Source organism: Colletotrichum fructicola (assembly GCF_000319635.2).
Source record: "Colletotrichum fructicola Nara gc5 chromosome Unknown KSG_Nara_v1_contig03, whole genome shotgun sequence".
NCBI lineage: Eukaryota > Fungi > Ascomycota > Sordariomycetes > Glomerellales > Glomerellaceae > Colletotrichum > Colletotrichum fructicola.
In genome coordinates, this window is record NW_027094053.1 from 255,893 (window position 1) to 282,930 (window position 27,038).

Here is a 27,038-nt window from a genome sequence, read left to right on the forward strand (position 1 = left end):
TTTTCTCAAGGAGTGTCTCTGCGAGAATTGCTGCAAGGAGCCAGGCCAGGAGTCTTCCACCGGTCGATTTACGACTGATACTCCACGAAACAGCCCTTTCTTTTGTACTTGTTCCACGCAGTCAACGCTCCGCCCCTGTGAGATTAACGTTGCCCTCGCAGCATGAAAGAGCCCTGTGCCATATAAGCGAGCTTCCCGTTTGTGATCAGGTTGAGGGCTGACAGTGCTCAGCAGTTGGTATCGTGATCTGCCGCTGGCCTCCCTCCATCTGCTGGATGCTTCTCTACCCCGCTCGGATTCTAGCATGGTGGCCATTCCGGCCTTCCCTTTTAGCTCTTCACGGTGCCGAAGCTTGTTACAGACGTGGAGGTACCACCAGTACAAGTATGGTGCCGTAGCCTCGTGATCCAAAGGCGGCTGGCGGCGTGTCATTTTGTAATAACAGTCAAGGTCATCACGTTGATCCTTCAGCTCTTGTCGGAGCTCCTCCATGGGGTCTTTCGGCTGTGAATCGGTGTCATCATCGCCGCCGTCGTATCCGCCGCCACCTTCGTCGCTCTCGGTCTGTCCCGAGTTTGCGTACTCGACATGCTCAACCATTCCAACTTCTTCGTCCTTAGCGAACTCAACATGCTCCACATGAGCCGCATCTGATGAGTCCTCTCCTGAAGTCACGAATCCTTGCAGAACGTTGCCCTGAGTGCTTTGACTGTTCATATTCTTTGCTTCTTGGACGTCCAGCGTTTCTGCATCAGCGATCTGATGGGTTTGGATGCTCGTGAAACTCTCTATGGCCGCAAGGTTCCTCAGCGTAGATGCGTCAGATCGTTGGTCTTGACGATCTAATTCGTCTACCGGGCTGAAGGTCTCTGACAGGTCGTCCAGATCCAGCAGAGTCCCGAATTCCTGTGTAGGGGCGTCTGTCATCTCCAAGTCCCCGTCAGCATCGGTATAGTGGTCATTTTTCGATGGATCTGTAGGAATGTCGGCAGGATCCGCCACATGTGCATCGATGTTGTCGTTCGAGTCTGAAGATTCTGACTGCAGTTCCCAGTCGTAGTCGCAGGCGTCAAGGGCCAGCATAGAGGTGAAGTAAACAAGTTCTTCCGCGGGGGCGTTGTCCATGAGGCGATGCAATTGGCGCAGTGCATCAAGCGCAGTATAAAAAGCTAGGAGGGAACTGGCCAATTGCCTGTTACTCTGAGACATGTTGGAAGGAGAATAGGGCGTTGGATGTCTTTCCGACAACGAGGTTATGGTAGTGTCGGAGGGACAAGGCGGGCGGCGAAGGTCGATATTGAAATACAGTATAGACAAATTTGCGATCGTGGGTGTAGTGACTCACGCCACGGATTTTCGAGCTTGGATTGATAAGGAAATTGGTGAAGAGAAGACAGATGACAAACGAGGATGACGATGCAGGACGTCAAGGGACGATTGACGACCACGGCGACGACGTCGGGATGTCGAGAAGTGGCCATCGATGTCAGTCAGGTGACAAAGGGAAACAGAAATAACTGGGAAAGATCAAAACGAAAGACTGATGTGAGTTCTGGAAAGAATATTGAAGTGACAGGAAAGGGCAAAGAGGCGGGTGTGACGGGCATGGGCAATATCAGGGGGGACGTCGGTCAGGCCTTCCTCATCTTGGATGGCATCCTGGTGGCTTCTTTCCCTTCGGCAGCTCAGAATTAAGATGGAAACACCAACGTTGGATTTCAACGACGCTTTCCACGAGAACGTTGGAAAATTTTCAAGCAGGTGCCGCCGGTGAGCGGTCCCGCCGATTTTGACGGGATGATGACGTCCAATATATGGAAGACGCTGCAAGCCACCTCGTGGACCCTGAGAGCCCAGCCAAAAGTGGCTTCATCTGCGATAAGCAAGCCAGACGACGTTTCCCGTTAGAAAGATTGACAATTGCCGAGAGTCTGACTTATCAGATCCGACTTTAAGCAGCTAGTTGCCCGCCATCTCATGCATCCGGATTCATAGGCCGCCATCGGCCCGCCATCAACAAACCCTCCAATCTTCCTTCCGGTGGGGAGCAAGTTGCTTTTGGATTGCACTCCTTTCCCCTCTTGATATAAACCCTTTTTTCTCTCTGCTGCTAAATCTGGATGCGAATATCGAGAGTTGTCGCATGTCATATCTCCCATCCATGCCATTGGGCGAGCTGGTATCATACCCAGTTGAATCGCAATGGCTTGTGAGCACCCGACATCGGGCAATCGCATCAATTGACTGGGTCACTTTTCTTTCTGAGAGTACTTCGTGATAAAAGCGTTTGATCAAAAGCTTCACCATGATTGTTTGATGCGGCTGTCCATGCAGTCAATAAGTTTGCTTGTATCCAGTCTTGCGACCACCAAGCCCATCTCCAGCAAAGGTAGTCCCACATACATATAGTAGTCTAGATTTAGCTCATAGATATGCAAGAAACCTTTGATGGGCAATTTCACTCAGACAACTCTATAGAAAGGTGCGAAGTGGGCAAAATCTACAAACACCCAAACTCAAGAGAGTTCATCCCAACCCCTCATGCCAGAACATTCCACTACAGTTAGTAGATAAAACCCTATTTTCCATAATTTTGCGTAAGGTCTCCGAAAGATCAGCCTGCTTCAATTAAAACCACCCCATCATCTCAGGTAGCCTTTGGTCGACTGTTTGCAGAGCCTTGTATCCCAAGAAGCCGGACGTATCACAAAGCAGCCCTCCAAAGAACAATGTTGCATTTTGAGTTCCTCCTGGGTGTAAGCCAAATGCTTTGTCCTTGAGGACGTCCAATTTCAATCCCTCAAAGCCTTCTATGTCGTTCCTTCTGCTATTGCCCAATCTGCTGCCGGTCAGTTTCATACCTTAGGGTTAGACTCAAGTTCACTGCTCTCATTCCCTCCGAGCTCGACGGAGTCACTCTGCGGATGAGACTCCCGAGCAAGACACAACGACTCAGCTGTTCAGGACATTCCGCTGCCTTCCGGACAGCTCCTTTGCTTCACCAGTCTGTTCTTCTGGCCGCTTAGTCGTCTGCTCCATGGGATCTGCCTACCTGAAGAATTTTATTTTCGCTTCTTGCGATCCTGCCCTCGAAAATATTTTCAACCCACAACCACCTCGGTCAAAATCTCGACTGGCTTCACAAAAATCATCAAATCATCGCTCGACCATCAGAAGACGATCTACGCATCGCCAATCGCAAACATGGACGCGAAGAAGTTCAAGCAGCACAAGATTGCTACCGAGAGCCTGATTGCCCAGATCAAGAGCTTCATCGCCGCTGACACCAAGTTCAGAATCTACCATGGCGACACCAACAGCACTCGCCCCAGCACCCGCAAGGCTTCCGAGGTTCTCGACATTAGCGACTTGAACAACATCATCAAGATCGACGAAGCCAAGAAGATCGCCGTCGTTGAGCCCAACGTCTCGATGGACGCTCTCGTCACCGCCGCTCTCAAGCACGGTCTCATTCCCAAGGTTGTTCCTGAGTTCCCCGGCATCACTGTTGGAGGCAGCTTCTCTGGCACCGCTGCCGAGAGTTCCTCGTTCCAGCATGGCTACTTTGACCAGTCCGTAATCTCTGTCGAGATCATCCTCCCCGACGGTCGTCTCATCAAGGCCTCCCGCGAGGAGAACCCCGACCTCTTCAACGGTGCCATTGGAGCTTGCGGTACCCTTGGCGTCTGCACCTTGTTCGAGATTCAGCTCATTGAGGCTCATCGCTACGTCGAGCTTCGCTACATCCCCGTCCACTCTATCTCGGACGCCACCGAGAAGCTGAAGCTCTACACTGACAATGTCTCGTTCGTCAACTTCGTCGAGGCCATTCTCTTTGGCCCTACCAGTGGTGTCATCATCCTCGGCACTTTCACTGATGATGCCAAGAAGGGCGTTCCCATTGTCCGCTTCAGCCGCGCTCAGGATCCCTGGTTCTACCTTCACGCCCATGAGTCCATTGCCCACGCTCGTCACACCGATTGTGACACCTGCACCTACTCCAAGGCTCGCGACCCCTGCGCCAAGGGTACCGTCGTCGAGCTCGTCCCTGTCAAGGACTACCTCTTCCGCTACGACAGAGGCGCCTTCTGGATGGGAACGTACGGCCAGAAGCCGGCGTTATTCAACCGCTTCTCGCGCTTCTTCATGAACCCCCTCATGCACACCAGCAAGCTCTACCGGACTATGCACCACAGCGGTCGCTCCCAGTCCTTCATCGTCCAGGACTTGGCTATTCCTCAGGAGAACATTGAGAAGTTCCTCAAGTGGGCCGACGACTCCCTCCACGTCTACCCCATGTGGCTCTGCCCCATCAAGGCCAAGACCGAGGCCACCCTTCATCTCGCCAACGGTCTCAACACCGACCAGACCGTCATCAACGTCGGTCTCTGGGGTCTCAAGACTGCCTCCTGGCCTCTGTACGAGAACCCCATCGGTGCCGCCGCCTTCAAGCGCTTCGTCGAGGATAACCGCAACATCGAGAAGAAGGTTCGCCAGCTCGGTGGCCTCAAGTGGCTCTACGCTCATCACTACTACACCGAGGGGGAGTTCTGGGCCATTTACGGCAAGGAGAAGTATGACGAGCTCCGCAAGAAGTACGGTGCTGAGGGTCTTCCCAGCCTCTGGGACAAGACCAACAATGCCGCCGGCGACTACGTCGAGAAGGCTCCCTTCTGGAAGGCCCTCATGCTTACCGTCCTCGGCCGTGACCACTTGCTCAACTAGGGCAGGCGCGTATGACTTCGAATCGATTCATAGAGGTCGTCTTTGATTTGGTTTGATTGACAACAGTGGAACAGGTTTCGGCGTTCACTTGGGAAAACGGGAATACAGGACATTTTGTAAGCAGGACATCAGGGTTTGGAAGCTTGGGAGTAACAGGACTCAGATACACAGAATCAATAAACGCAAAGAGGCGTTCATCATATCTTCCATCCCCCGTGACTGCCGGCCATCTCCATATTATTTGCCATCGGGATCGAGCGTTCCCGAACATCGGACGATGTAGGTGTCTGCGCTGCCCCCGCCGGGATTTGAAAACAGCACGTAACACCAGACCCCGGCGCCCCACCACCGGTGATGGTCCCGGAGGGGCGCAGATTTGATCTGCGCCGCCGGGAAGACGGGAGCTAAATTAATTCATCCACCGATCTGGTCTGATCGATCCGGAGAAACGCGGCAGTCGGCGGTGGCTTTACGTCACACCAGTCGTGCCACGACAGGTTGCGGCTTTTGCTCTGCTGGCCGCGTGACTCCGGAGGAAATTCGTTGATTCTCGGAATCATACTTCAGACTTCAGAGCGAATGCTCCTTAGGGAGCAGTCCGAGCTTCATTCCCCAGATTGCCTTATGATGGTAAAGTAATCGCTGCGTAGAATTTGATGTGCCTCTAGTCATAGCAACGGCGTTCCGCACTTGGTTCCCGGAAAAGATGGATATCGATCACGCCACACCCAGACGGCATAGAACGGGGCTCGGGCTTGAGGAAACTTGCTCAACTTGACCCAAGAATCTGCTTGAGCATTGATACCGAGCATTTTGATGAGGCGTTCAACGGCGTTTGTACACATTTCGATGCCCATGCTGACAACGCAGGCCATGTTGGACCGTAGCGTGACACAGATGGTTTGCCCATGCTTCTCAAAGCCCGGTGACAGACATGAAGTCTTTGATTGTCCGACAGACTCTTGACATGGAAACTTAGAGACCATATAAGGACGTTGGATTCTTCTGATCTTCTTTCTGGAGCATCACACTCAAACACATCAATCCAGACTCACAGTCTCACGCAAACAACCATCTCACATCTCGAACTCGTTCGATCAACAATCTTCAATATGCCTATCACCAAGTACAAGGCCGCCGCTGTCACCTCCGAGCCCGGTGTAATAGCTCCCCTTCCCTCAGCTTCAACCCGATGCTAACCTGAACAGTGGTTCGACCTCGAGGGTGGTGTCCAGAAGACCATCAACTTCATCAACGAGGCCGGCCAGGCTGGCTGCAAGCTGGTCGCCTTCCCCGAAGTTTGTAAGTGGTATCCCGTTCTTCATCAAGCAGCCCACAGTCTTACCCCTTTCAGGGATTCCTGGTTACCCCTACTGGATGTGGAAGGTCACCTACATGCAATCCCTTCCCATGCTCAAGAAGTACCGCGAGAACTCCCTCCGCGTCGACTCCGAGGAGATGCGCCGCATTCGCCGCGCCGCCCGTGACAACCAGATCTACGTCTCCATGGGCTTCTCCGAGCTCGACCACGCCACCCTTTACCTCTCGCAGGTCCTCATCTCCCCCGATGGCACCGTCATCAACCACCGCCGCAAGATCAAGCCCACCCACGTCGAGAAGCTCGTCTACGGCGACGGCTCCGGCGACACCTTCCTCTCGGTCTCCGAGACCGACATCGGCCGCGTCGGCCAGCTCAACTGCTGGGAGAACATGAACCCCTTCCTCAAGTCCCTCAACGTCTCCATGGGCGAGCAGGTCCACGTCGCCGGATGGCCCGTCTACCCCGGCAAGGAGCGCCAGGTCGCCCCCGACCCGGCCACCAACTACGCCGACCCTGCCTCCGACCTCGTCACCCCTGCCTACGCCATCGAGACCGGCACCTGGGTCCTCGCTCCCTTCCAGCGTCTCTCCGTCGAGGGTTTGAAGAAGAACACCCCCGAGGGTGTCGAGCCCGAGACCGATCCCTCCGTCTACAACGGCCATGCTCGCATCTACAAGCCCGATGGCAGCTTGGTCGCCAAGCCCGACAAGGACTTTGACGGTCTGATGTTCGTCGACATCGACCTCAACGAGAACCACCTCACCAAGGTCCTCGCTGACTTTGCCGGCCACTACATGCGCCCCGATCTCATTCGTCTTCTGGTCGACACCCGCCGCAAGGAGCTCGTGACTGAGGCCGATCCCGAGGGTGGCATCGCTTCTTACAGCACCTACCACCGTCTCGGTCTTGACCGTCCCCTGGACTCCAAGCCCGAGCTGCACGAGCACGACAGCGTGAACAAGCGCGTCAGCAAGGAGCCTTCCGTCAAGCCTGCCAAGAAGCTCTAGAGGCTTGAACAGTACTGCCTCATGTAATATTACCATCTCATCATAGACTTAGTCGCATCTTGTACATAGAAAATCTCATCTCGGGCTTTGGCCTCCCATGCAGGAATAATTTCCATAATTCGTGTAATTGCGTCACTCGAGCTGTCTTTCATCGCTTGATACGACGAACCAGTTTCCTGCGAATGAATCAGTGATACTCGCTCCCATGTCCGAGTGCTGAGTACTGTACAACCGACAGTCGCCCGTGTCCCTCGGCCGAAGTTGTGGTTCGGGCGGGGTTTGAATGAGGGGTCTCGCGGACACTTTGGGCGACAAACTCTCCGGGGTTCAGCTCCGCCACATAAATGGCCTGACTTTGAACTAGCCTCATTTTAACCTCATCATTCCAATGAAGATTCACTCATCTAGTTAACAAAATGATCACTTATTTGATTCAGCCATGGCTGTTCATGGCCTTCTCCCTCGTCTATCTCCCCGTAACGGTCGCAAAGCTGGTCGCCTCCGGTGACGTCAAAGCGTTCTTGTCTTGGTCCGCCTTCAAGGAAGCATGGTTCGGTAACTTCTGGGTCGTTATGGGCCCCAAGGCCAAAGCCGGCGCAGAACCGATGGTATTCCCGCTCCTCGAGGGTCGCGTTCGCGGAGGCAATATTTCTGCTCAGATGTCTGGCAAGCCGCTCGAGGGGATCGTTCTTGAAATCGGCGCCGGCAGTGGCATGTGGATGGATGCGCATGTCAAAGTCCTCGGTGCTGCAAAAGCCCAAAGTCTTCGTGGGCCGACAAAGATCTATGGTGTTGAACCGAACCCCTTATCTGCTGCTTCGCTGAAGCGTCGAGCACAGGAGGCAGGGCTGGAAAAGACGTACGAGGTTGTGCCGGTCGGCATCGAGGACCTGCAGAATGAGACGGCATGGGGGGGCAAGATCGAGCCCGGAAGCGTGGACTGCATCATGACCGTTCAGTGTCTATGCAGCATCCCAGAGCCCGAGAAGAACATACGCTTGCTTTATGGCTATCTCAAGAAGGGAGGAAGGTGGTACGTGTATGAGCACGTGAAGGCTGAGCGTGGCTTGGTGATCCCGCTTTACCAGAGTAAGATGTCGAACCTCTGTGTCGCCGGGTAGTCGCTAACTTTACCAGGATTCACAAATATCTTTTGGGAACAAGCGATGGGCTCTTGCCACCTCTGTCGGCGGACGGGACAGACTCTACAACAAGTTGGACCGTGGGCTGAGGTCGATCTGGCGGCACCGGCGGGCGAGTCACCAAACGAAGTCATTCCTCATATTGTAGGAACTTTGACCAAATGAGTTTGGGCGAATGATTGATTTATTTCAGATGACCTTTTGTACAGTAACTAGGTCTGTTTCTAACGCATGCTGCTACCCATTAGACCTTGCTTCATCCGTAAATCGAGGGCAATAGCTCGTCCCATAACAATCTCATTGCTTAAGGCGAGCAAGGAGTGTCATTCTGGCTGAAGACCAGCTTGTTGTCGTTGCAGCCCTTCACCATGGCCTGGAGAACCTTGAAATTGTTGTTTCGGATGCAGCAGAACTGTGAGGCTTCATTTTAGCCCTCTTCTCAGGTAGCTCATCTCTTGCCTGCTGCAATGCTTGCAAACTGTTTTGGCCGAGAGAGAATGACGGCATATGGTTGTACTTACACCCTCCGAAGCCAAGACTGCTCCGCCGGCTGCTTTGCAAAAGTTGTTGTTGGCCACAATTTTGCTGCCGGCGTCGGTGCGAGTCTGGCAAAAGTAGGTTCCGAAGTCAGTGGCTTTTCCCGTTATGGCTTGCCTACGTTCCAGAACATCAAGAATTAGCAACAAGGACAAGTACCGATCAACCGCCGTAAGCGGTTGTTGACAAACAGCAAGGCTAGAAGCACGGAACACCCACGGGAGCGCAGAAACGCCGGCAGAACAGGCCACCAAGACGGCAAGAAAAGCTGAAGAAACATGCATGTTGATGATGAGAAAGAAGTCGTGTAGTACTGTGATTTAATATTGACAAGAAGTGATAGATTACTCGAAAAGATGGTTGACGTAGGACTATCCAGCGATCGACGCGGTTGGAAGGACTTGGCAGAGGGCAGGCAGCACGAAAAAGAACGGATGAACCGAGAGGGATCGAATTCCACCAGCTCGGTTCGGTGCTCCAGTTTAAATCATATTTTCTGGGGTTGCCACGGCTATATATGAACTAGGAAACTTCCTATCTGGGAGGCTGAGACGGCGCGAGTCGATGCGACGCTCCGCAAGGCCAGGCTGTAACTCATCCATGTGACCTGCGGACAGCCAGGAAGTCGGTCAAAGCCGAAAAATATGGGACTTTGACCAAAGATATCAAACCTTAACCGGCTTAAGGGTCAGATTGTGTTCTTTCTTTATAACCCTGGACTTGATTCCGTTGAGAAAAGAGGTGGCTTGACGCGGGCCTGGCTACTTGCGAGAGTTTCTCGGGTTCTCCAGAGATGCCGTCCAGCCGCTATCACGACTGACTCGGGTTATTGAATGGTATCTCGGTAGAGGGATTGGACTTGAAGATTGTTTTAGCTACCTTATCAAGTTACTCCGTTTGTTTGCTCTACGTCGGCGAGTTTTCGCGAACACCCTCAAGCGCTGGCAATCTCGGCGTCCGTGACGAAATGGCTGCCTCCAGCACACCTGTACCCGCCATGCTGTTTGATCCATTCGAATCCTGCACAACATTGGCCAATAATCGCTGCTTTCCTACGCTCTTCTTCCTCTTTCTGCCGCTGTTCCTCCTCCTTGATCATCTGGTTCCGGATGGCGTCTCGCGCGGCAGCGGCGGCGGCAACTTCCGCGGCCGCCTTCTTTCTTCGAACCTCGATCTGGCGCCGACGTTCTTCGTCCCTCTCCTCCTGAGCTTTCTTTTCAGCCTCTTCTTCGAGCAAAGACTTCAGAATGGCTTCCCTTGCGGCGTCGGTCGCTTGTGTTTGAGCCTTCATCAAAACGCGATACTCTTCTTCCTTCTCCTCCCGGAGTCTCTTGTCCAGCTCGAGTTGCGCCCACTCCGCGTCGCTGACACCATCATCTCGATTGGCCAGCCGAGTTCCATTGTTAACCTCCTCTTCGACTGGACTTTCAGGTGGCGTGTAGACTATCTCCTCGCCTTCGGAAGCAGCGGTCGTCGTTGTCTGGGTCTGCTGCTGAGTCCGAACCTGATGATGAGCTTCGGGTGAAGGCCCCATCTGAAGGGTTGGCAATTGCGGTATGTTACCAAAGATTCCCTCGTGTCTTTCGCGGCTCTCGCGCTCTTCAAGCATTTTGTGCAGCTCCGCCGTGACAATTTCCTCTGTAACTTCGATCGTGGTGCCCTGTCGCGACTTCATGGCCTCATTGAAGATGGATTTCTTGACGCACTCCACGTCTCGGGCACTGGCCCAGCTGGACAATCTGGAAAGGTCGCTGAAGTACATGAGGACGTCATCTTTGAAATCATCGCTAGTTTGATGCAGGCAGTCTACCAGAACCTTTGTCGTCGATTTCGCTGCCTCAAATTCACACTTCTGTCTTAGCAGCAGCTGAAGCAAGAGGTCATAGCATTGTCCTGGCCCAAGGGGATGAAATTGAATGGCCTCCGGGAACCTGCTAGACATGCCTGGGTTGATCGACAGTAGCCTGTTGATATCGTTGTCGTAACCTGCAAGAATTATGATCAACTTGCCCTTGTACTTGTCTTTCGTCACGCAATCAACGAGCTCATCGACAGCCTCTTTAGCGAAGCCGCCCTCCGCAAGACGGTAGGCTTCGTCAACGAACAAGACGCGTCCAAGCGCCTTGTCAAGCAACTGCTGTACTTTGGGGCCGGTCTGTCCAACAAACGATCCAATGAGATCTGTTGCCGAGCATTCGATGACTCTCGCATTCTCCAAAAACCCCATGTCATAGAACACCTTGCCCATCTTCCTTGCCGTCGTCGTCTTTCCGGTTCCGGGCGGTCCACGGAAGAGGAAGCTGAAGGGAATGTTCTCCTTGGGATCCATGCCGAGCTCTTTCATCGCGCGGACATTCTTTTGGAAGCCTTGCAGCTTTTCCACAATCGCTTCACAACCAACAGTGCCCTCGAACAGCTTAGCCACATTAGTGTCCGTTCTTTCTGCTCTGTCATAGTTCTCGTCGAAGTCGAACGGTTCGAGGGTTGACACCTGGGTCGTCTGGTTGGAGGATAGGCGCTGTTGATGGCGAATCTTTGCCTGGTCTAAAACGATATCGATCTCACCGGCATTGCCAAAGTGAGGGCGGTTGCGCGCGCGGTCCAGCAACTCCATCGCCACTCGCTTCGCCTGATCTGTTGCCGTGAATGCCTGATCCTTAAGCTTCAAGTCCAAAATCTGCCGCATCTCAGGGCCACTGAAATCTTCGAAATTAAACGCAGATGATATGGGGAAGCGTCTGCTGAGGCCTGGGTTGACGTTTTGAAACATCTCCTCCATTTGGTCTCTGTAGCCGAGCAGGAGGACGCAACGATCTTCTCCTGGAACGCTCTGGATTTCGGCAACGATGGTATCAACGACTGCAGTCTTGTAAGGGTCTGAAGTGGCGTTTCCGCCAGAAGCACCACCGCCTCCATACAAGCCATACGCCTCGTCGATGACCAACACCTTTCCGACGGTGGCGGCGAGAATGCCTTTGGTCTGGGCCTCGGACCCTCCCAGAACAGCGCCCGTGAAGTCGGCAGGGTTTTTTACAATTACTACCAAATATTAGAAAAGCCAACATGAATTTGGTCGCAACCTCACCTTCGTCATTGGACAAGAGGCCCAGATGAACGAGTATTTGTCCGTAGAGCTTCGCGACTGTGGTCTTTCCGGTACCAGGTGAGCCGAGAAACACCTTGTTGAGGGAATACTCGATGGTGGGTTCCTCTGCAAGCTCCCGATGATAGTTGGTTTGAATACTGTCAACCAATGCCTTGACGGACGCCTTTACCGATGAAATTCCAATGAGCTTCTGCAACTTTATCCATGCCGGGCACTTTTCGAGAGCACTGGAGGGTTCTGGGCCGATCATATCCTCTTTCGTGAACAACCAATGGTCCGGCTTCTTTCCCTTCTTGCGCTCTCTGCGGATCCTGTTGGCCTGCCTGCCAGATATGACATTCAGAAGGTTTTCGACCGCTCTAGCATTGCCGAATCCTTCTTTGCCTCGTCCACGGCCGAGTCTGCGGGCGACGATTCGAAGATAAAGGTCATCCTCCCATTTCATATGACCCTCATACTTCCGCCTGACTTGCCGTTGCAGGATTTGGAGAAGCTCATCGTCGTTGTAGTCATCGAACTTCATCTGTATCGGGAAGCGACTCGGGAAGCCAGGATTGTGGGCGAAGAAAGTCTCCATCTGCTTGTTGTACCCGGCCAATATGAAGACGATCCTCCCTGTAAGATTCTCAACCTCGGCGAGTAAGAAGTCGAGCACTGCCTTTCCACCGGGGCTATTGCCAGATGAGAGCTGGTAGGCTTCGTCAATGAAGACCACACCACCACCGTCCTCAAGAATCTTTTCGACCATCTTCTGGCAGCCACCAACGCCCATGTTCGCAAGCTTTGAGCCTGTAGTTTCGTTGAACGAACTGCCGGCGATGACCCCAACGGATGTGAGGAACTTCCCGTAGATTCGTGCGACGGTTGTCTTTCCTGGACACAGAACATTAGTAAACACCTGTGTTATGAGGGAGTCCAGCCATACCAGAGCCCGGGTTGCCCAACAAAGTGCAGCCAAACCTCTCCTTGGACAAGGAAATATTCTGCAGCACAGATGTGTCGACCTTGTTCTTGATAGACAAGAATTGTTCCTTGACGCTTTCCAAGCCGATCAAGTCCATTACATCATCCAGCGCGGCGCTACTTTCTCCATTCTGTTTCTTCAAGATGTCCCACTCCTCCCTTGCGCTACCTGGAGCAGGCGGTGGCGACGACGATGTTTCGGTCTCGGGGAACGCGCCTGGAACCTTTTTGGCGGCCTCAGCAGCTGTCTTCATCGCCTCTGTACGGGCCCTCGTTTGTTTCAGGGCTTCTACATCGGCACGAGCTTTCTCCATGGCGATCTTGTGGTCCTCATCCTCTTGAGCGTACTTGAGCCTTCGTTTCTCGTGGTCAAGCTCGTCCTTCACCTGCTGAAGTTCTTGGGCGTATCGCTTTTGCGCCAGCATTCTTTCCTCCTCCATTCGCAGATCCCTCTGTATCCTCCTGCGGGTGTCTTCATCCTCTCTCAGGCAAGCCCCACAGCCAGCTTTCTCGTCAGTGCAGGGCACGCTGTACTTGTGTCCGCGATCACACGTCTTCTTGATGCGCTCATGGCATGTAACCTTGCTGTGATTCGAAATGGGATGGCATCGTCTCTGGCAATGATGTTTACCACAGGACAATGGAGCGTTGCTAAGCAGGTTGAGTCAGCTGGGAGGAAAGTGACAGAGGTAGAGCAGCAGTAACCGATGTCACAAAGGCCTAAACTTACCACATTGCGTCGCAACCACCATCGGGGCACTTGATGTCGAAGTCCTTGGGGTTTTTCAGAAGCGCTGTCTTGTCGGGATGCTGCTTGCAACGGACAAGGATGCCATCGTGCAAGTACTCTTTCTCCTTCAACAAAGCAAAGAACGGTACCCAGACCTGCTTGCCCTGAGATGACTTCATGAATGTTTCCATGTTTCCGATCATGATCAAACACTCCCTGGCGCGGGAGCAGAGGACGTTCAACCGTTCGGGCGCTTTCATGAACCCAATATCGCCATTATTGTTGCTGCGAGTCATGGAGGCAATGACAATGTCGCTTTCCTCGCCTTGGTAGTTGTCTGCGATCGTTAGCGAAGCAAATGCACGCAGGCTGTCTTACATACCTATGGTCGAAAGCTTGATGCGGCCAGAGCCTGACTTGACCTTGGCAGCAGCTGCAGTCAGCAGTCCAGCGCGGACGAGCTCATAAGAGTCCATATCGTTGAGAATAGGGTCATTTTCTTCGCTCAGCATGTCCCTGAGAAGACGAAGCTGCCCAAGGTAAGGGGTGAGAACGACAATGTTGTTGGTCTTGTATTCTTGCTGTGCCAGATACCTCACCAATCTCAGTACCATTTGAGCTTCGAATTGGTTCTTCTTGCTTGCCGTGAAACCAGAGTCGCGACGATCGGCGATCTCGTCTGCGGAGTCTTCGGGATGGCTGTGGTTGATGAAGCTGACTCTGCCCTGCAGTCCTCTGGGCTCCGCTCGTTGGAAGGTTTTCTCGTCGTCCTGGAGTTTAGGGTAGGTCATCTGCCTGACGAGATGTGAAATTTCTGGGTGCATGCGATGTTGTTTCTGGAGAGTCACATGCTCATGGCCTTGGAGTATCAAACGCTCGAAGAGTGACCGGTTAAGATCAAAGCCCTCCCCTTTCTCCACGCTGAGAGTGTAGTTGTTTATCTTCGGTCGCAGTTGCTTGTGATCCCCAATTAGGATCAGTTGACTCGTTGCTGGATGCAGGGCAGTAAGCACGTGGGCCTCCAGGATCTCACCAGCCTCCTCGACGAGAACAACATCGGGTCTGGCGGCCTTGATGAGAGATTTGTATTTGGCAGCCGCAGTCGTCGTGCAGCCTAGGACACTTTTGTCCTGCACCAGACTGCATTTCGACTCGTTGAACAGCGTCTCGAGCTGGCTTTGGCTTTGGTTGAAACGCTCCGCAAGGCGCCAGACTGTCTCGATTTGTTCTGCCCGTAGGCGCCGGACCCAATTGTCGACATGTTGATGTCTTTGCGCGATGGGAAGCTGCCAAACTTGTTTGCTGCCCTTTGAAATTGTCTTCCTCAGCTCGCCAGCATCTTTGCCTTGTGCCCATCGTTCTATCAGATAGTCGGCCGACATGACCCTTCTTGAGCCTCCTGCAAGTTGAAAGCCATCCTCTTGCTCTGGGAGAGCGAACGCATCGTAAAAGTTTTGGTCGTCGTCCGAAAATTCGAGGGCATCCAACAGGTCGACAAAGCTGACCTTGCCCTTGGCAAGGGCATTGAAAGCATTCTGGAGTTCCTCACGTATGTCGGCCAAATCGGACTTCGCCGCGTCGATCATCATCCATGCCTCCCGAGTCTTCTTGAAAGAGCTGCTCCTTAGCTGCTTGTCAAGTAGCAGCTTCTCCGTCTTTCCATTGTACTTGGAGCCGAGGCGCACTATGTCACCAGACGGGATACCGATGTTCATCAAGTCTTCGAGGAATTGGTCGAGAGCGTGGTTGGTGTAGCTGAGAACCAGGATACGCTTGCTGTTGTCCCGAAGAATCCTTGCCGCCAATGCGCCAACAAAGGATTTCCCAGTACCTATTTGGTTTGGTTTGTCAGTCACAATGTCTCTCCGATATAGGTAGTGTAGGCACAGCAGCCTAGAAGGTGAAATACATACCAGGCGGGCCTTGAATGAGGGCGATTGGGCTCTGAAGCGCATGCAGCACAGACTTGGTCTGGGAATCATCGAGCCGGAAGTTTTTGCCGCCTATGGCGAGACCCTTCACTGATGAGCCTCGCTCTATCATCTTCTCCAATATTTTCACATGAGCCTGTGCTCTCGGCGAGAGCTCGAGAGGCTTAGGCCGGCTATCCTCATCATCGTCTGGTAGGTGGAGAAGGCCTCCCTCCATGGGCATCTCAGTAATATCTTGCAAGCATTCGAGAACTGGTTGATAGGCAAAGACGGGGGTGTCCACCAGCACGAACCGGAGGTCCTTGGGTGATTGAAGAGCGTTCAGGGCTCTAGCGAGGGCCTCGCTGCTAGTAAACTGCAAAGCAATTGCAGGCGGTCCTTTCACCAGCTGGTCAACATCCCTGACCAGGAATGCAAAGGCGACGATGTTGTTGTCGCCGCAAAGAGCGCCGAAAGATTGGTGACGAAGGAACCCTTTGTTGTCTTCCAGGAACTTCTTGCGCTTGGCGAGAGAAAGAGGACGCAATATTTCCAATCCGGAATGACAATGAAGAAGCAAGGCAGTCGAGCGTCCTCGTTTTTCATCGCCAGTATCGATACCGAACGGGACAAGTCCGCTGAGGATCTGAGGACTCTTCTTTCCTCTCTTCCTTCCGATGGCCACCTTCAGGTCATCGCGGAGTTCGCCAAGCATGTCCTCTCTCAAGAGACGGAACTGGTTGTCGAGATGGAGTCGCGGTCGGTCAGCAGCCCCGATGGCGGCAAGTTCGGATGCCCGTCTGTAGAATGGGACTTCGCTGGAATAGAATTCGTCGCTAGTGGGGAAGATTGAGATCTCTCGGAAGTTGGCAAAGTCGTTATCGTGGCGGCCACCAGCAGTTTCAAGGTTTTCTCCGGGGCTGGCAGAAGATCTCAGGGCAAGAACCTTCTTGATCCTATAAGTCAGGTCGCGGGTCCTATGATCCTGAGCTTCTTTGAATGGGTTCTGGTCCAGCGCAGACGATATGTCGCCAATGATACTATCATGGTCTTTGCCCTGAATGCTTGCAAGCTCGAAGCACAGCCATGCAAAGACACGAAGATCATCCTCATTGAAGTGAGCTTGCTCGTAGGCCTTGAAAAGATTGCCCCAGAGGACGGGAGGTTGAATGATGAGCTGGAGAACCTGATGGAGCAGCTGGCCATTGTAGGCCATCTTGACGGCGGGTTCGCTCAGATAAGCGACGAAAGAGAGCACATGCGAGCGGATGAAAGAGACCGAGGAGTCGATTCGAAGGCTGTGACGAAGAACGTTCTGAGCGGCATTGCAGGCTGTGATGATCTCCAAGCATGCGGCCGGGGACTCGTTCGTCCGAATCGCTTCGAGGAAGAGACGGGCATCAGCGGCCGTCGTGAGGGTGCGTCCTCCTTTGGTGACATCTCTGAAGACTTTCAAGAGACGAGTAGCGCGACGCGGGTCGGTCTGAGGGACTTGTGTGGCAGTCATGCTGAGCGGGTTTGTTCCAGTAGCGAGAGAGGTCCGGGGACTGGAATACTAGCTTGTACGAAGCAATAGCTATGTGGATTTGTGTCTAGATCTTCCTCTCTGTAGAAGATCTTTCCGAGTGGCTTCCTAGTCTTGGAACAGAAATCGGCAGCGATGTAGCAATGACGAGATGAGAAGTGTAGATTTCACGAGGGGTTGCCTGTACTTATCACATGTGAAGCATCAGGCCGGCGAGACAAGGTTAGGCTTCGGCGTCCAACAGCTTTGTTGGAAAGATAATGAGATGACGCGGGAAAGTAGAAAAAGGCACCAACAGAAATCCATCGAAGGCCAATCTGGACGGCCGTTGGTGGCGCGGTTGGGGTTTTGGTCGGCCTCCAGCATCACAGCCTCTGAGTGGCCCATTATGCACACCCAAGGCAGACTGCAGGGTGGGCAGCGCTTCATAAGGAGAGCCCGGTATGCGCCATACTCCAGCCCAAGATGCGATCACTGATCAGTCTCAATTCAAGAAACACGTCTGCAAGCGACGAAAACACCAGAATGATGAGGACCAGCATGTATCAAACCGCATACCAACGAAACTATCGCCGGCGTCGGCCTGAGCTCGAGGAATCATCACCAGCTCCACCCTTCGGGGCCATCATTCAGTCGATAAGCATCGCTGAGCTTTCAAAGCCTGCAACGACATTTGCATCATCCGCTCGGGTGACTGAGTGCAGTCTCCTCGCCTCATACAACTGGCTTGACCAAGCGACACCAAGTATCCTTGTTCCTGGTATGTTTTGAGGCAGTTTGTTAACTACTCCTGCTGATCGGACAAGGTGCACCACCCATGTGGACACCGCTCGCAGTGCCTGTCAAACTGCGGGAGGACGATGGTGTTTACTATCGCGACAAGAACGCAGCCCGGTATCCCGCCCATCCGATGGAGCCCATGGTTCAAGCCGTCTTTGCAACGCACCCGGAGCCTCTCGAAGGAGGGGTAGACATCGTTGCGTGCGGGAGTACGCTTGGAAATCTTCTTCGTTTCATTCGGGGCGACGAAAAGCCATTTCGAATGCTCGTCGAGGTAGTTGGCAACACCGTACACCTGATCCGCAGAGAGAACTCGCCCAAGGAGACGATACCGAATGTCCGAGGCTACGGCCACACTTTTCCAGAGGCCTACACAACCTGGGACGCCGATGTACGGGGCTCAGCATCTCATCAGAGAATCTTGCAATACACCTTTGGCGGTCTTAGGTGCATTGTCCGACACGAGGGCGATGGCTATCTCAGAGACAAGTTGACTTCGTCAAGCAAGCCAAAGCTTCTAGGAAAGGGGTGTGGGAGCACTCTTGAAGAACTCATCGCCAGCTTCGAGGGTAATGGGGTAACCTCCGTGAACCCTGTCCCTTCGTCTGAGCTGCACATACAGCCAGGTGGATTCGACGTGCCTCAGTCGGCGGTCTTCGATCTCAAGACGCGTTCTAATATGCGCAGAGGTCAGGACTTCCTGGGCGAGGAGCTTCCTCGTATGTGGGTTGCACAGATACCAAACTTCGTACTCGCATACCACGATCGCGGCAGATTCAATGACATCGAGGTCATGGATGTGTCGGAGAAGATCCGCGACTGGGAGAGGGAGATGAACGGAAAGCTCTCGCAGCTGGGCGCGCTACTGCATCGCATCATCGGCCTGGCCCGGACTCAGCCAGGCGGAAAGCTGGAGATCAGCCGGCAACTTCTGGACAGACTTGAGATCCGAGCCCAGACTTCAGGGGTGACTCCGGCGTTCTCGGAAGGCGTGTCGGTGAAATGGGCATCATGGCTGGGGCAGCCTGTGATGAGCAGCGAGGACGAGGATGTGGATGAAGTAGCTGGAGGCGATCTGACTTGGAGCGATGGTGAAGATGTCGGCGATGATTTCACTGCTTGTTCGCAGGACTGCTCATACTGCGGTCGATGCACATACTGAGTCGTGTCGCGACTCGGCATGTTGACAGTCGTGGCGTGGAGACGTACTAGGAATTATAGAAGCTGCTAGTGTTACACGCTGCTTCGAATTAGCTTTCATATGTCTTGAAGCAACGCGAAACATATTTGTTATGTTATCAGCCTTGTTGATCGAAGATCGTGAGATGAATCGAGACGCGACAAACATACACTAGATCACAACAGCCCGACGCCATGATTGTGCTCTGTTTGAGAGAATGGACCCACAAACGCGCTTCGCTGCATTTCGCATCACGTGCCAGGGTTTTGGTATGGGAGATCCGTGCACCGAAGCTCGGTGAGCTTCTTTCGGTGAGGTCGGTCTTCACCGAGACCATCACGAAGGACATCGTCTCGCTCTTGTAAGAGAAAAGCCCTTCTGCAAATCAATAAAACCTTCATTATAATGATTTTTTTACTGTTGTAAACTACTCCATACAGGATCAGTGCTTGCTGTCTTGAACTACAATTGGCAAAGGCCTAACACCTTGCTAATCCCAACCAGCTGTGATGACAACTGCCACAACACCCAACGAAGCTGCCTAGCATAGGTGCCTGCGCGGTTTATTTCAATAACCTTCCATCTACTCAAACTGATTCTCTTACAAAAGCGTGCTAGGTCTCGAAGTGATGTGACGTCGGCCGTGCGCCGGGCTTCCGGAGGGGTCTCCTGAGATTGACTCCAACTCTATGGAGTGTCTAGATGGGTCTGTAGATACTTAAAGTATTCAAGGGTGGTCTTGGGTGTTATGAAAGCTGGTTTATGACGAATTTGGTTGTGCAGTAGCAATTGACGGCTTTGTTCGAATTTATTCCTTCTTTATTTCAAAGTTCTAAATGGCAACCGTCGAGGCCAAGGGAGGACTAGATATACATAATCAAAATCAAACCAATACTTCATGAACGACAGTCCAAGTCCCAAAACAAAAGATTGGTATGTCTCATTTCCCTTTAATCAACCTCTAATACTGTGCTACCCCAGACGTGACGAGAACTCATGTAGTCACGATGTTACTGGTGGTAGCCATCGAGCGAAGTGTCAGACCACCAGACTGCGTTTCGTGCCCGCCCCGGCTTGTGCATGGTCCACACTTAAGGTCATCGTAGATATTGACATTACTCGATATGATTTAAAATCAATTAATATGAATGCCCAGCTAGGCTTTTGAGTTCACGAGGCTTGCATGGTCCTCTCAATAAACGGAACTGGCCAAGGTCTAAGCGGCTTCCTGTCCGAGGACCGCTGCAGCCGTGCCAGTATTTACACTTGAGGGCCTCCACATGCATCGACAACAAAATTTCTCAAATATGCCTCACCAAGTTATTCTGAATGCACCTGTTGCGTGGCTGAGTTGGCCGGATCGGAGGCCGGGGGCAGTGACGGGAGGCCCATCGCGACTTCCGGCGTCAAAAAAACATCAACCGAGGTGGGTCCTTCTGTTCTTCCTTTTCCTGGATGCGCCTCGCCGGATCTGTGATTGCGCCTTCCCACAACGATGCCAAGAACCTTGCATGAGAATAATTGGGAAACAAGAAGGGCAGACGACAGGCAGGCACACCTTCCTCACTCAATTGAGTCGACTGTCGACGGAACGGGTAAGAGCAAACGGTCGAGAGACGCGACAGCCCATTTGAGACAAACGCAGGCGCACGCAGGAACCCACCTGCCATCGTCCACCGCTACACCTACCTCACCTCCCTCACTTCACCCTTTCGCGACTTCCTTCACATCGTGGCAAACCTTCGCTGCCTACCACCTCGGCGACTTGCATCTTTCCGCCTGCATCTTGAAAAACAACCCTCTTTTCGCAATTCACAAACTCCGACTTCATATTCAAAGACCTCACACCTTCACTACATATCTTCTGCCTACCTTGCGCGCACTCATCCAAACTCAGATCACTGCCATACCTCAAAATGTCCTTCTTCGTACCTCAGGTGTCGACGCGAGTTGCTGCTCAGGCTCCTGCCCGGAATCCCTACGGCCCTCCCTCGGCAGCCATCGAACCAACCCCGGAGTACATCCAGCAGCTGCGGTCTATGACGCACCACAAAGACCTTCTCGTCAAAAGTGGTTTCATCATTGCTCAGCTGTCTCTGTCAGACGTCGAGGGCAAGAAGCGCTGCCGACGATGTAATGCACGTTGTGAGTAACCTCTGCCCTAACGTCTCGTCGTAGCACGGTAGCTAATATTTTCCAGGTAATAAGGGGGGAAACAAGTACAAGGGGGACGCCCAAGATGGAAAAAAGGGGAATAGAAATCCTCGTAAGCATAGCGCAGCGTACAAGCCCAATCCCAAGCCCAGGTCCATTCCCATCGTCGACTTGGACGACATCCAGGGAGACGCCAAGAAGGACGGGAACGACAGGGACGATGGCAAGGAAGACAAGGACAAGAAGAAACCCATTCTGAAGTGCCGATATCACACTGGCCGCGTTTTCAACATGGTAATTCCCCAGTTCCGCCTGCACTTTGCCCCCTAAACTAACCGCAAAGCACTGGAATTGCTGCCGGACCTTCGCCTCCACCCCCGGCTGCACCTTTGCCCCGGAGCATCTCACGAGGACGTACACCCAAAAAGAGCTCTTAGATCGTCACCAATACCATAGGACACCCCCGTCGACCCTTGTCGACCTCAACCCGGATCCACTCATCTCACTCTCTTTGACAGACGCCCACACGCCCTCGGGCCCCCGCCAGTCGCGCCGTGCAGTAGCCATAGACTGCGAGATGGGCGTCGCATTTGATGGAGAATCAGAGCTCATTCGCCTGACCCTCGTCGACTACTTCACCGCCGAGATTCTACTGGACAGCCTTGTTTTCCCTGCGGTTGGAATGTCGCACTTCAACACTCGCTACTCTGGCGTTTCCCGCCAGGCCATGGACGAGGCCCGGCGGAAGGGCAAGTGTATCACCGGAGGCGTGGCCGCGGCGCGGCAAGAGGTATGGCGTTGGGTCGGCCCTGAGACGATCGTCGTCGGACACGGCGTGAACAACGATCTTACCTCGCTGCGCTGGATTCATCCCCTCGTCGTCGACTCGATGCTGCTCGCTACGGCAGCCAAGGCCGAGAAGGAGAAGCGAGAGGAGGAGGAGGAAGAGGAGAGAAAAAAGGCCCTGGCTCTCGAGGAAGCTAAGAGCATCCAAGAGACTGAGGTACCTGACGAAGATCTCATCTCTTTTGAGTCAGAGAATGAGAACTCGAAAGGCAAGCAGAAGGGCAAGGAGGACAAGGCGAAAAAGCAAAAGGGCAGCGGCCTTTCGCTCAAGAACCTCACCCATGACCTTCTGGATCGGCAAATTCAGGTTGGCAAGATGGGCCACGACAGCCTGGAGGATGCCCTGGCGGCCCGAGACCTGGTGCACTGGTTCGTGACGCAGAAGTGCGTGGAACTGAAGGCCCAGAATCAGAACCCAGCCATCATGGGCTTTTGGTAGGCGACGCGTTGGGAGCGCCGATTTCAACATCTGTTACTATAGACATTTACTTCACACGGTTGAAGGTCAGCGAGACGATAGCGCATTCGGATGGAGAATACGTCTCCAATGGGTATGGTCGTATGTAGTCAGTCAATCACTGGCAGCGGGGATAGCAATGGGAGTTATGTAGATGATAGAATACCCCTAAATAAAAGGCCTACAAGCAGACTTGCGGTCTGAACCACCCTACTACAGTCTCTATGATCATAACCTCGAGCTGTCATACCATGATGTCGCCGAAATTCATTCCTGGACCAAAGTAACGTATTCATTGTTATTCGTCAATATTTGATTTCGCCCCCGTCGCCATACTTCTGCTCCTCGCCACTCCCTTGTGATACCAGACTGGGAAGGCTGGAAGGCTGGAAGCGCTGGAAAACAAAACCAAGGCCCAATGTCTAACCCCCTACCATCGCCTCCGTGTGACTTATACCACCGAGGGTAAAAAATGCGCATGATGAAAATTTGTGTAAGAGAACCGAAAGAACCAAGGGGGGTTAACCCTGAAGGAAGACACCAGTCAACGCCTCGGGGAGAGATGTAGCCGCAAACCTCTCTCCTCCAAGAAATGCCAAAAAAGTGCTACAAGGACCAAAATAAAAGCCCAACCAAGGGTCAAAAGGCTAATCGACACGTCCGTTGTGCCAGTCTAGTGGTGTGTTCCGTGTTTTCCGCGCGCTCCTGGGTATAATTGCCGTTGCGTATCTCATGCCGTACATGTCAAAACCTCTGCCCTTCGAACTCAAGCTGGCTACGTCCAAGTCCATATTCGTCAATGACGCTTTAAGAATGCTGCACCGCGCTCGGTGTGGTTGGCTCCGCCAAGTCTGAGTCCGCAGGTCCAAGCATTGACGCTTCCATGGAAATGACACTGGCCGGACGGCTGCGATGCGATGCGGGGCTCAACATCGACGCCTCCATCGACGCAGTGCTGGCACCGAGCGGTGCAGGCCGTCTGTTGGTGTACGCGGGGAAACCTAGGTTCGTTCCCTGGGGCGAGACGGCAGTGGCGGTTGATAAGCTGGGTCCTGCCGTGGCTGTTGGAGACGTCGGCGAGTAGTGACTAGATACGACCAACGGTGGTGGATGATTCGCGGGACCCGCTGTTGTCGGCGAACGAGCCGACTGGGGGAAGCTAGGACTGGTAGGGCTGAACAACAACGGGGCCTGGCCAAGTGGTTGAGCAAACATTGGCACTGCTCCAGTTGGGTGCACATGGGTTGGCGGGGGCGGCGGAGCCTGGCCATCCTGTTGTGCGTCACCGTTGACGAGATTCTGTGCAAGCAGTGGCTGTCCATCAACAGCCATCTCGCTACCGTCGAGACCCTCGAACTCGTCGTCTTCCGCGGCCTCGCCATCATCTCCTTCGGCGTCGCCGTTCACCGTTCCTGCATTTGCAGCAGTGGAAGCATGGGCACCGATGTTACGGCGGACCAAGAAGCCGCCGGAGAATCGCGGGCCAGGAGAATCGCGCAAGCCCTCGTACTCTGCCGAGGTGTTGAGGTATTCACGCAACTTTTGCACGCCGTTGCCGGAGAACACGCAGAAGACGCCGCGCTGGTGGTCGGTGAATTCTAATACAGTTAGCAAACATCCAGTCTGTCGGCATCAGCGGGACGTACCAGGTGGTGGAGGTCTGCAAAACTCTGCAAACTCTTCCCTGAGGAAGGCAGTAACTCCTGTCAGACTGAGATGCGTGAGGCGCGGGCAGTAGTTGAGCAGCTTGATAATGCTCTATTGTTTGTTAGTCAAGTACAATCTTTGGAACCAAGGGTTGCTAACCTTTAATGTGAGGTTTGTGCAGTAACTCAGATGGACGCGCTCTAAGCTGCTGGCATAGTACTCATCAATGTTGCCGTTGGCATCCCTACGTGCCCGAGGACGGTGGTTTGCGCGAGCGAGGGCGAACACAGACTCGTCAGTAATGTTGCTGCATTTGACGAGACCGATTCTCTTGAGCTTGGGCAGCTGGGCCAAGCGCATCACCGAGTCATCTGTCAAAAGTGTACAGCATCCAAGATCAATGTATCGTATACGATTGCATGCCAGGACGAGACGCTTGACGGCTTCGTCTGTGATATGGCCGCAGTGACCCAGGTGCAAGTAGTGCAGGTTTTTGCCGAGCTTCGCAATGGCGTTAACGGCGACATCGGTGATATTGCGGCACTTTGCGAGCACCAGGTTGCGCAACCGAGGGGCGGCCTCGATAATCTTTTGCACAGACTGGTCGGTAAGTCTTGAGCATGAGGTCAAGTCCAAAATGCGGAGGTGGTCATAAGTCTTGTTCTGCGGCAGGGATAGGAATGCACTGTCGTCGATGAGCTCGCAGCCGGCGAGGCGGAGTTCGCGGAGGGACTGCCCATTCGCGATGAGGGCGGTGATAGGGTCATTTCCGATCTGTGAGCACTGGTGGAGGTCGATCTCGAGAATGTTCTTGCAGTGTTCTGCAAAGGCCATAATCGCAACGTCCTGTAGCTGGGCGCATTCGTTGAGTTTCAGCTGGAGCAGGAGTCGTATCAGCAAAAGTCCCAAAATGCAAGGCGGTACCATGGTGGACCAGGCGAGAGCCGGGTCAGGCTTTGGTGAGTCAACGTGGAAGTAAACGTACCCTCTTGATGAACTTGCAACTTTCGGCCAGCACGATCATGCTATCATTCGTGATCTGGGTGCAACCGGAAATATTCAGTCCCTGCAGCCTACGGCAGTTATCTGCGATGGCTCTGATGGAGACATCGGAAATGTTTCTGTCCCCGGAAATATCGAGGGCGAGCAACGACGCGCTGCCTTGCACCAGCTGAGACAAGCCGTTGTCGGTCAACTGTCTGCAGTTGGTGAGCGTGAGTCGCTCGACGCGTTTGCAGACAGACAAAGGGATGACGCTCCCATCGTTAATTCTGTCTGCGAGCGGGCTCGCGGCTAAGTTGAGGCGCTTGATAAAATCGCGATAGGCGAAGAAGGGCGTAGTCATTCCAAGCGTGCTGCAGATAGACATGTGGTTCTTCCAGTTTGTGCAGGCCGGGCGATGCCACAGTAAATCGACGGAGTTCTTTGCCCATCGCTTGCACGTCAGCATGCAGTGGAAGAGATCGCTGGGACCGTTAAGCTTGGCGAAGATGGAGATGAGGATCTCGCTGGGCAACCGGTTGACGGCGGGCTGACACGGGTCGTCGTTAACCTGCATGTCTTCGATGTTGGGCACGCCGAGTGACGATTGCGAGTCATTTCCGGCGATGAAGAAATCCGACTCCTCGTTGTCGGCAGGGGCGGGGGAGTTTGTGGACGAGGAGGAGCGGGAGTCCGGGGTGACTGACTGGGCAGCCATGATTTCTATTGAGGGGGCTGCGGGCCTCATCGTGGGAGAAATGGGCGGCAAAGACGTCGACGGCGGGTAAGGACGAGCGAGCAAAGGGTCGGTCGGCCGATCGAGGGAGTCGCGGGGTTTTCGGGCTTTGGGCAGGTCGGGGAGTCGAGCCCCCGATGAGATAATGGTCGTCGACGAGCGCGTGGATGACGGGGCCGGAGTGAGTGATGTTTGTTGTCGATTTGTCGCGGAACCGTAGGATTTGTCACCAAAAAGGTCGTTTGAGTAGTAAAGGCGGACCAGTCCCACGAGGACGATGGTGGACGCTGACGCTGACGCCTGACCCACGGAAAATGGTAATGGAGAGGCTCCGGACGGTGAGGTACGGACGGGGGATGAGGAGCAAGCAGCAGGAGGAGGAGTAGTTTGCTGGGCCGCGTTGGTTGGGTTAGGTACCTTGACCTCTTGGTGCGGATGACGAGCAGCAAGACGGGGGTTGGAGGTACCTGTGCTTGCTTGGTGCTGCAGCGCTGTGCCGGGCTGAGGGCAACCAGGGCAAATGTATGGTTTTTTGTTGTGTGTGACGGATGTAGCGCCAATTGTGACGAGACGTAGGAGGAGACGAGGCGAGGCGGGTTGGGGTCGACGTACGTCAGGGAGAGACACGGGTGGGTTTAGAGAGGAGACGAAAAGGTAGGTAATCTGGTCTCTGTGTTGCCCAACGTGGATGTGGAGGTTGTGGACGGGCGCTGAACTCAATGTCGGAGGCGTGTCTTTGGGCGGTGCCAGAGGCGGACGACAGAGTCAGGGACAAGAGCAGAGCAAGACAAGGTCGACAGAGAGGATAGGCCGGAGAGGAAGATGTCGTTGAGGTGGTGGACGACGATAGAAACAACGGCGGCGGCAACGCTGGGCGACGAAGTAGCATCAGGGAGCCAACAGCGGGCGGCAGCAGTGATTCCTCCAGCAGACAGATGGCAGTCGAGGCTCTCCAGGGCGAAGGACGACTGTGACACGACGGAGGACGACGGAGAACGGGGCGAGAGAGGCTAAGGCAGTTAGGTTGGGGGCCTGCAATGCCTGGTGCCGGTGCGGTGGAGAGAGCGAGGGCAGGAGGTGACACCCCGACACACCCCTGGGCTTGCGCTGGAACTCGACGGGGCCTTGACTCAAAGGCAGGCGGCGTCCGGAGGGAGACTCGGGCTGTCGCGCGTTCGTGGAGAGTTGGAGATTTGGGGTCGTCGTTGCTTGTTGACTTGCTTGGCCCTTTGACAAGAAGCTGTTTGTTTCCCGCAGTCAGTCTTTGAAATGGCAAGTCGAGGGGGAGACG

At 53.8% G+C, this 27,038-nt stretch overlaps 8 protein-coding genes across 8 annotated transcripts; 5 read left to right on the forward strand and 3 right to left on the reverse strand.

The window, feature by feature from the left end:
• Positions 1-143: 143 nt before the first annotated feature.
• Positions 144-1,125, reverse strand: CGGC5_v004823 (uncharacterized protein; the record flags this gene model as incomplete). The annotated part of the gene is made up of 2 exons (XM_066151348.1): positions 144-173; positions 223-1,125. The coding sequence occupies 2 exons, from the start codon at positions 1,123-1,125 to the stop codon at positions 144-146; spliced, it is 933 nt and encodes a 310-aa protein (XP_066008986.1).
• Positions 1,126-3,204: 2,079 nt separating this feature from the next.
• On the forward strand, positions 3,205-4,725 carry Dhcr24 (Delta(24)-sterol reductase; the record flags this gene model as incomplete). The annotated part of the gene is made up of 1 exon (XM_032028741.1): positions 3,205-4,725. One exon carries the CDS (start codon positions 3,205-3,207, stop codon positions 4,723-4,725), a length of 1,521 nt encoding a protein of 506 aa, XP_031893356.1.
• A 1,112-nt stretch (positions 4,726-5,837) lies between these two features.
• Positions 5,838-7,053, forward strand: chy (Cyanide hydratase; the record flags this gene model as incomplete). Its single annotated transcript, XM_032028752.1, has 3 exons — positions 5,838-5,885; positions 5,934-6,027; positions 6,080-7,053. 3 exons carry the CDS (start codon positions 5,838-5,840, stop codon positions 7,051-7,053), a joined length of 1,116 nt encoding a protein of 371 aa, XP_031893354.1.
• Positions 7,054-7,469: 416 nt separating this feature from the next.
• On the forward strand, positions 7,470-8,360 carry Mettl7b-0 (Methyltransferase-like protein 7B; the record flags this gene model as incomplete). The annotated part of the gene is made up of 2 exons (XM_032028764.1): positions 7,470-8,142; positions 8,191-8,360. 2 exons carry the CDS (start codon positions 7,470-7,472, stop codon positions 8,358-8,360), a joined length of 843 nt encoding a protein of 280 aa, XP_031893362.1.
• Positions 8,361-9,666: 1,306 nt separating this feature from the next.
• On the reverse strand, positions 9,667-16,948 carry Znfx1 (NFX1-type zinc finger-containing protein 1; the record flags this gene model as incomplete). Its single annotated transcript, XM_066151349.1, has 6 exons — positions 9,667-11,771; positions 11,818-12,711; positions 12,764-13,386; positions 13,532-13,868; positions 13,914-15,362; positions 15,445-16,948. The coding sequence occupies 6 exons, from the start codon at positions 16,946-16,948 to the stop codon at positions 9,667-9,669; spliced, it is 6,912 nt and encodes a 2,303-aa protein (XP_066009028.1).
• Positions 16,949-17,506: 558 nt separating this feature from the next.
• Positions 17,507-18,908, forward strand: CGGC5_v004828 (uncharacterized protein; the record flags this gene model as incomplete). The annotated part of the gene is made up of 2 exons (XM_032028797.1): positions 17,507-17,726; positions 17,773-18,908. The coding sequence occupies 2 exons, from the start codon at positions 17,507-17,509 to the stop codon at positions 18,906-18,908; spliced, it is 1,356 nt and encodes a 451-aa protein (XP_031893359.1).
• Positions 18,909-20,842: 1,934 nt separating this feature from the next.
• On the forward strand, positions 20,843-22,365 carry rex3-0 (RNA exonuclease 3; the record flags this gene model as incomplete). Its single annotated transcript, XM_032028808.1, has 3 exons — positions 20,843-21,071; positions 21,127-21,374; positions 21,424-22,365. 3 exons carry the CDS (start codon positions 20,843-20,845, stop codon positions 22,363-22,365), a joined length of 1,419 nt encoding a protein of 472 aa, XP_031893353.1.
• An 825-nt stretch (positions 22,366-23,190) lies between these two features.
• Positions 23,191-25,729, reverse strand: grrA (SCF E3 ubiquitin ligase complex F-box protein grrA; the record flags this gene model as incomplete). Its single annotated transcript, XM_032028819.2, has 4 exons — positions 23,191-23,981; positions 24,030-24,141; positions 24,190-24,906; positions 25,016-25,729. 4 exons carry the CDS (start codon positions 25,727-25,729, stop codon positions 23,191-23,193), a joined length of 2,334 nt encoding a protein of 777 aa, XP_031893352.2.
• Positions 25,730-27,038: the final 1,309 nt, after the last annotated feature.